Source organism: Telmatherina bonti (assembly GCF_933228915.1).
Source record: "Telmatherina bonti genome assembly, chromosome: 19".
In the NCBI taxonomy this organism is placed as follows: Eukaryota; Metazoa; Chordata; class Actinopteri; order Atheriniformes; family Telmatherinidae; genus Telmatherina; species Telmatherina bonti.
Genome location: NC_136617.1, coordinates 15,288,866 through 15,297,553, shown reverse-complemented (window position 1 = coordinate 15,297,553; position 8,688 = coordinate 15,288,866). Strand labels below are relative to the sequence as shown.

At 37.7% G+C, this 8,688-nt stretch overlaps 1 protein-coding gene across 1 annotated transcript in view; it reads right to left on the bottom strand.

Annotated features, from left to right (window-relative positions):
• Positions 1-8,688, bottom strand: part of osbpl10a (oxysterol binding protein-like 10a) — a gene marked incomplete at its 5' end in the record, with an annotated part of 99,862 nt that overhangs the window by 49,299 nt on the left and 41,875 nt on the right. The window contains one exon of the mRNA XM_079258572.1: positions 5,496-5,693. Coding sequence (XP_079114698.1) covers positions 5,496-5,693 — 198 coding nt within the window. The remainder of the gene's footprint in view (positions 1-5,495; positions 5,694-8,688) is intronic.

Sequence of the window (8,688 nt, the reverse complement as noted above, 5' to 3'; positions counted from 1 at the left end):
ACACTGATCACCAGTTGCTTCCTTTCCGTCACCGAGTGAATCATTTAGGAAAGATATTCTTAGCACGACGAGGCAGAGCCGCAGCGTGGCACATCTGAAGGGGGAAATTCAACAACTCTGAGTCAGCTAGGTCGTCAATGAGCAAGAAAGGCATGAAAGAGTTTCATGCAATATTAATGCTCCACCAAGTGTGTTGTCTCACCAACAGGGAGAGAAACAATTGAGGCAAATGGAAAGTTTTTAAACGGACTGTTTAGCTAATGATGCCCTACTACATTCCCCAGTGCTTCAGTTTCTGGAGCGGAGACAGCAATGCAAGGTCCTGTTGTGAGACTGCTACTTTATGGCAAGTTATCAAGCAAGTCATGTTTGCTTCTCCTCTGTGGGAAGAATGGCCCATTCTGCAGGATCGCACAGAGCTGCTTTGTCCAAGGCTAAAGCAAACAGCAAAAAAGGATCTGATATCTGCAAGTAAAATACTGTCTTATCTCCACAGCTTTTAGTGGAGTAAGCAAACCTTGGGCAGCCCTTCAGTGGATACGGCTTTGAGTTATCCTGACCTAAGCACAATTGCTCCTACTTTGCTTTTCCATTCAAATTGCAAGATTGTTGCAAAAATCCTGATGAAGCCGATTTGTGACACAAAACACAGTTGGTTTTTCTTCTTCTTGTCGTCTATTTAATACAGTATATTTTTGTTTCGGGATGATTTAATCTAAAGCCTCTTGTCCTTTTGGACAAGAGGCAAAATAAATTAAGTATCTCCTAAAGCTGCATGTGTAATCCTGGTCTCAAAAGAAAAAGTCAAAGGATATGAGATTACTGCCGATGCATGTTAATTAAATTCTACTGGGTCAAAGTAAATTCACCTGGAACCCAGTACAACATTTCTATGGTTTTCTCCATCTCATAGATTACCACATTACTCTCAGTGAAAAATAAAGATAGCTGCCCAGTTAATCTAGGGATTAGTAAAAGTAATTGGATGCAAACTGAACCAGAACAGTTTTACAGATGTTTTAACATCTGTTTTTGCAGGTAAATCTCAGAAACCCAATAGCTGAATGACATCTCTATTGTTGGTCAGAGTCGGGAGAATTTAAAGATCACCCTCAAATTCTCCCTAGAAACACAATGATGATCCAGAATAATATGAACCCCAAAAAAGTACACCATACCATGGAAAGAGTGAATAAGTTACTATACTATACTTCATCTTCATGGAAACAACCAGGACTTTCAGGATTCATTTCAAAACAAAGGCAGAGTCAGAGAAAAACACGAGTTATTTTGAGCTGGAATAAAAACTTTAGACCACAAAAGCAGCAAAAGACATGTTTTAGATTTTAATTTCTGCTACTTTTGACTGCTAGCCTGCAGAATTTTGGTTGCAGTGATGAGAGGGAAATCTTTGTAATCGGCAGATTCTCTGCATTCATTTAAAACACCTTGCATGTGTGGTTTTCTTGAAGAAAATAAATTATAAAAAACACTAAAGTGAACAGTGCTCTTCTCATGGTTGTATGACATTCCTATATAACTGTGTTTTGTTTGGATGCCGGTGCTTTAGAGTCTTATCTGAGTTTCTGTAACATCTGTTAGGATAAGTGCTTACTTGAGTTTTCAGACTCCCTGTAAAGGGGGCTCTTATGGAGAAAAAAAGTCACTTTATATCTTTATGGCCGGTAAGCTCAATAAAACAATAATTCTTCCTTTGACAGCATAACAAGGGAAATTGGGATAACCAAAGGGCCCCCACCCCACACATAGCTTAGTTAAGCAGCAAGTATGCAGTTTCTCACTGTTGGTTTTATATTTAACAAAAACATAATTTCAGTTTGCCTTAGATTTTTAACTATGCTTTATATAAATACTAAAAAAATGTCCAATAAAATGTCAAGATATTGCAGCAAAGCTGAGACAAAATGCAGAGTCAGACCACTTGGTACAGTTATTTAACCAATAATAAACCTATAAATCTGAAAAAACTAAGTGACATCTGCAGACTCAAATGATCATTTCTTTGAAATGGCCACAACCATGTCAGAGAGAAAGCCTCCCGTCTCTACTGGTCCCATCCCCTTCTTCTTGACTGTTTGGTCTGGCAGTGATCAGAAAAGAACATTTTATCTGTAAACAATTGTGTAGCAGCCTGAAAAATGCCTTGTAATTGTTTCTTCTGCATTTTTACCTCATAAAGCCCAGCTCCAAGCCTGATCTCTAGCAATTAATCACTTTAAACCATATGTAAACAAGTCATTAAGAAGTGACAGAGAAAAATCTCTTGAAGGATGAGCAGAGAGGAGTGAACAGCATTCAGCGGATGAAAAAGTAGGAACCATGACTGAAAGCTAGTAAGGATTCAAACTTCCAACCATGTGAAATCTAAATTTACTAACATTGTAAATAAACTCCAACACAAATTTGTAGCGACAATTAAACACTGAAATGGTCAAAAAAGTATTGAAATGAACAACTAGTTGAAGAAAGCCTTCTGAAATATATTCTAAGTATACAAGCTCTGTTACTTATTGTCAGTCGTGTAGCTTCTTTGTGCGCATTGACATTTTACATCTTATATTGATTATAGCACAAATTTCCCACACAGACCATCAGCTTCTCCCTTTATCACCAGCAATGTTTCAATATTTATAAGTACTCCATAAAAGATGCCAACAGCGCTGAACTGACACACTGCAGTCAATGTCAGGACTGCCAGAGAGCCAGAAATATCTGCTGAACTCACTGCACCAGCGTCTCATCTGAGACCAGAGAAAAGTTTCTGAAGACAAAAGGCAGCAGCACCAAAAAGCAGCTGTAGAACAGAAGGTTAGACTAGGTCTGTTGCTATAAGTCAATTAATCGCACAATAAGATAAAATGCGTGAAATAAGTTTGCCAGACGCAATTATTTTCATTTGTCTTTCTTTTCTCTCTCGAGTGTTACATTTGTTTTAAGATGATATTAACTAAACACAGCAATACAAGCTTCCATTTGCACTTAAAACACAACCATCACCTGCAAAAAAAAAAGACCTTAAACAGGCTAGCTCCAATTTCCTGACAGTCCACGATCATTGTGGTGTTGAAAAGACATATTAAACACAAACAGTCTTTAATCTGTTGGTTAAACACAAACAGGACAGTGAAGATGTGGACTCAGGTTGGTGAAGCGATGCTGCCCTTTAATATTGTTAAAGAGGCAACATTTTGAAAAATGTTGCAAACATTTCACAGCCAATATGAATTGCCTGGATGAACATACATGTTACACAACTTTACAATGACATGAAAAATGACATACTGAAGGCGATCAAAGACATTTAGTTTTACCATTCTACCTCTGGTCAAGTCTAAACATGTCCCCTTATATGAGCTTGACTATACTCTATGTAACTGTGTTACATGGTGTTTAGAGACCATATGTTCCAGACAACCAAGTAGCCAAAACTCCAGGAGAAATCCTGATCTGTTTTAGCAGACTGGAGACTGGATGAGCATAAACTGGTCTGCACATTGAGCTAAATGTTCTTTAGAAATTAAAGTATGTTGATCTTTAAAATGGTGTACATTATTATGGCATTATTGTTATTTAAGTAGTAAATGGTCTCAAAATGACAAAAATAACCGCTTAGCACAATATTAGCCGTGACAAGCCTAGGTTAGACTGAATGATCTGGATGTATGAACCCCAAAAGGACAGAAGAAAAAAAAAAAATTTGAGAATATCCTAGAATAATTTTTTTGCCCCAATCTTCAATATATCAACACTTTTAGAAGATACAGATTTTTAACAAAAAAAAACCCACTGTGTGTTGCTCCGAGCAGAAGTCTGAACAACTAAAAGACACAAGAGATCCGGCACCATTTATAGCACAAGTGCTACTGTAATGAGTCAAATTCATCATGCAGGTGCTTCACCTTAAAAAAGGGTCTTTTTATTCTCAAAACGAAGGTAAAAGCAGTAGAGTGCCCTGCATCCAATGAATAACAGAAACATCTGTCTCAGTGTCCATGTATGAGCATATCAATCATTTTTCAACTTAAAATTATTTGGTTTTTATATAAAATCTTTAGTAGTGTATAAAATTTGTTTTGTCCACATCCTAAACAAGACATGAGTTTGTATTTATCTAATAAGGTAAAACAGATGAAGAAAACATCTTGGGTGCTTCACCGATTTGCTTAGAAAAGTTTTCAAAAGCATAAGAACGACTGTTCAGAAATACGAACAAAATTCACTTTAAAACAAAACTAAGTCTGTTAATATCAAACTTTGTTATTGAATGTGCCACCCAAGTTATGTTTTTATTCCACAGATGTGCCTTTTCTTCATGTTTAACCACCTTTTTATGTCCAAAGGGATCAGTCTATTCTAGGGGTGGGGAATTGAATGGAAAATAATCGAATATTGGGATTTTTTTGCTTCACAATTTTAAAATAGATTTTTTTTTTTGTTGTTAAAAATTTATTTTATTTTTCAAATACATAAAAATAATCCATTCTAAAACTTTTGTCATTTATGTTGTTTGTATTGATCTTTTTGCTTATCTTCTTGTGCATTATAGCAGCAGAATGATGGTCTGGCTACTGTGTTGTTTTTTCCTAATTTAAATCAAGAAAAATGACGAACAAAAGAAAGTTTTGTACATTTTTTTTTTAGTTGTAAAAATCGCAATTTAAATCAAATCGGCACCCAAAAAGATCAGAATCGAATTGAATCGGGACAAAAGCATATCGTCACAGCCATAGTCTATACTAAGTATTATACTAATACTTAAGGTAAGCTAGCCAATGACTGACACACAAATTCCACAATAACTCAACATAATCACACAACTTGAAAAAAAAAAAAAGTCACAGGATTGTAATTATAATAATTCCTTTTCAATATATAAAAGGTTAAATAATTTTAAATAAATATTCTAAAAAGGGAATTAGAATAAAAAAAAAAGGCTAGTTTCCTGATGTGTGAGTGGGCTGGTCCCAGGGGGGTGACACCAGACACAAAGCCAAGTCTGGTCTCACTGCAGACAAATGAAAATCAAACTCACTTAATGCATCATGGGAAATCACAGAAATTATATTTTAAGTCTGATATTTTTCAATTTCCAGGGAAAAGCTTTGGTTTCGACCAATTGACTGCACCTTAGAGTAAGGTTAAGTGGCAGCTTTCAGGGTGAGAGGACAGCAGATACAACAGTAAGACAACAATAACAAACAGGAGCAAGCTAGTACAGCCAGTAACCAGGTGACTGTCTGCGTTACTTTGCTAGTTTGATGCTACAGTTATTCCTGGTGCTGGATGTTTCTAAATCATGGTTACTGGCTGTGCTGGCCTGCTCCTGTTTGTAAAATCAAATAAATAAGTAAAAAAAAAAAAAAAAAAAAAAAAAAAAAAAAAAAAAAAGGAAGGAAGAAAATGTTTGGGATTCATTTTCGGTTCAAACTTCACAAATCCAAGGTTTAAAATGCAGCTTCGCTTTCATCACTCACCTCTTTAACCTCCAACAGCCGTCCTGGGTACTGACTCTTGGCCCGCCGAGCTGCAGCTGGAGATTTGTGGTGGGTGATGGTGACGATGTTGCTGGGTGAGGCTGTGTGGCCAGAGTGCCTTTGGAAACTCGGGGATGAAGTTGGAGTTAGATGGGGAAGCAAGGAGAAACTGCGGGTCCGACCTGAGGATGAAGAGCCCTGAGTAGGAAGGGCGGGAGGTGACACAGAAAGGGAGAAAGTGAGTTGGGTGGGAGGGTCATTAGGGTCACGGCAGGGTCATTATAACATGTAAAATACCTCAACAGCTGTTCCTGAATGTAAAGTATGAACACAGATGTGTAGCTTGGCCAACATTACTGCTTCCCTTAAGGAAAGAGATCTTGTCTCAGTTCTCAGATCTTACTGGATGATGGATTGAGTATTTTTATTGTGAGAACTTTGGACCATTCAGACCTTTGATCCCAAACATCAAATTTACATTTAAATGACTTAAAATTTATCTCTTCTTTTCTGCAAATGCTGCACAAACAGCAACTCACTGCAAAGCTTCTACATTAAACAGTAAGTGCTTATTAGCTTGAAATAAAAAAATTTAATCTGGCAGAGTTACATTTTTTGTGAATCTCGGTCCTTTCTCTTGGGTTTATGTTCCCAACTAACAACTTTGGCTGAAACGGATGTTACCTCGATTCAAATTAAAACTACAGGTGTGAAATTTCGCTACATGGTCCCAAACAGGAGATCACAGTTCAACCCAACAAAAACAGGTGGTGTGAGATCAAACTGGTTGGTTTTCAGAAAACCTTTTGTGGAAAGTTCAGACACTCGTAAAGTTACAGCATTCTTGTCATAACTCAAAGAACAGTGTCATGGAGGGTGAGACTGAAATGTGATTCAACAATTTAGAAAAAAAAAAAAAAAAAAAGAGAGAAAAAGTGATAAAACAGGTGTGTGTGAAAGCTGAGACAAGAGCAAATGAGTAGTGTTTTAACCAAAATGTTATAAAGCCAACATATTTTTTGTGTATCGTCCAATACAATCAATCCAAATCTCATCCAATATATATATATATATATCATCACATATCATATCTCATATATCATCCAATCACTAACAATGCTGCGCAGCAGTTCAGATGTATAACCATCTACCAGCAAATTAACTGATGCAAACCTGTATCTGTAAAGAATGTGACATTCACAAACAGCAGCAGCAGTTGACGAGCCATTTCTATCAACTAGTTTACAGCAAAAAGAACAGTTTTGTTATAAGAAGATGCTTTAAGCTGGCCTTTTGCTCCAGCTTCCCAGTGATCCTTAATTGGACTAAGTGGTTAAAAAACAGATGGATGGGTGGATGGTTTAAGGTGAAGGTCCATTGGAAACTAAATACAGCTAAACCTTTAACAGAACAAAACAATCCTGGAATTTGTTGTCTAGGGAAAAAAAAAACTTGATCCCCCCCCCCCAAAAATAATTGAACTTGTTGCAATTTATCCCTGTTAATTAGATGCATTAAAACTTAAATTACAGGCCAGAACAACATGCACTAAATGGGATGAATCGAAAACCTGCAGGACAGCGGCCCTCAAGGACCAATTTTGGACACCCCTGCATTTAGGTAACATAACTAGCTTTGTTTCAGTCACTAAAATGTCTTGGACATATCTGGGTTTGGTTTTAAATACAGCCTTCCCACTGTCCACAAAGGCATGAAAACCTGACAAAGTTCTGCAAAGTGGTCATTTGTGTGTGAAAGGAGACAACTTTTGTCCCCCCCCTCCTCTCAGACCCATCTCCTTAGTTGGCTGACCTCTGTGCTCACACAGGCAGCAACATTAGCCCAGAACCAGTCTCCTCTGTCTTTACTCACCATTACACACAGCAGCACAGAGAGATAAGGCATTATAGATTTAGCCCTCAGAAGGGCAGAGAGGTCCAGTCACCGCCGCCTCAAAAATACAACGGATCAAATAAACAATTTCCACCCCAGAGCGCCGCTCACTGAGCAGGAAACAACCAGCCTCTGTTGTGGAGAGATGTTGCTCAACCTGCAGTAAACCAGGACATCAACCCACAATCAAGCCGTCAGAACATATCAGCTGTACAAACTGAGAATAAATACGCATTTTATACGCTTTAGATATCAAAGCTGAATGAAACCAAACGGAAAAATTACACCAATGACTAGGATATTTTTCTTGCGACTACATGCGTCTGCACTGTGAACAGAGGGTGCTGCACGGGGTTGGCAATTCTGTAATCATTCTAACAGAAAATAATCAGCTTACAAGGGTGAACACTTGTATTGTGCAGGTCTAATCCAGGAGTCGTGAGTAAGCAGGAAAAAAAAGACAGCTGTTCAAGAGTGTCAACAGACAGGCCTAAAACTGGCACAGAGCCCCCGAGCAATTCACTACACTAAAGAAGAGAAGCAAGGAAATGAACAGAGGAAAAACCAAAATGAAGGTCAGTTGAGCAGGGAAGGTAGACACCGATCATCATGTGATTATGTCTAAAGATGAACTCAAGTTAAAAAAAGAAGAAAAAAAAAACAGGTTTCTGCTTTAAAATCAAAGTCAATGTAAACCTGACTTAAAGTATATATTATTAAGCCTTTTAAAATCAGGAAAGAAGTTGAGATCAGCTGCTTACAAGGCAAAAATTAAAACTATATAAATGTTTAGCTTCATCACCTCCCCCTTTGGTCATTCTTAGTATACTACCCGTCAGTATCTGCAAGGACTTAAGTCCAAGTTTTACACCTCACAGGTGCACTGCCGTCAGGTGACCGTGGGCGGATATTGCCCAGTCAGGCGGCATGGGCACAAAGCACAACAATCAGCTGCTGACTTGTCATTTTCTGCGCCACAGGACACATTAATACCACAATTACTTGTTTGTTAATAAGTTTGGTTAAGTGAAATAATAAGGTCACTTTTCCCAAATATAAATGTAAAGTTTATCTAAATGTGCAGCTGTGAAGCTGAATTGGCACCATGCACTGAAGCAGAAGAATTGCAATATATTACTGATGTATAAAATTAATCAATTATTTGGTGTGTAGTAAAGCCAAAAAAACAATAGCAGCAGCAACAACAAAAAAAGAATCTGCAGCATGTTACAAAACACCCAACTGATGTACTGAGCTCCACAGCATGCATCAGACCAGTCAGCCTCAGTGCATCCTGCAG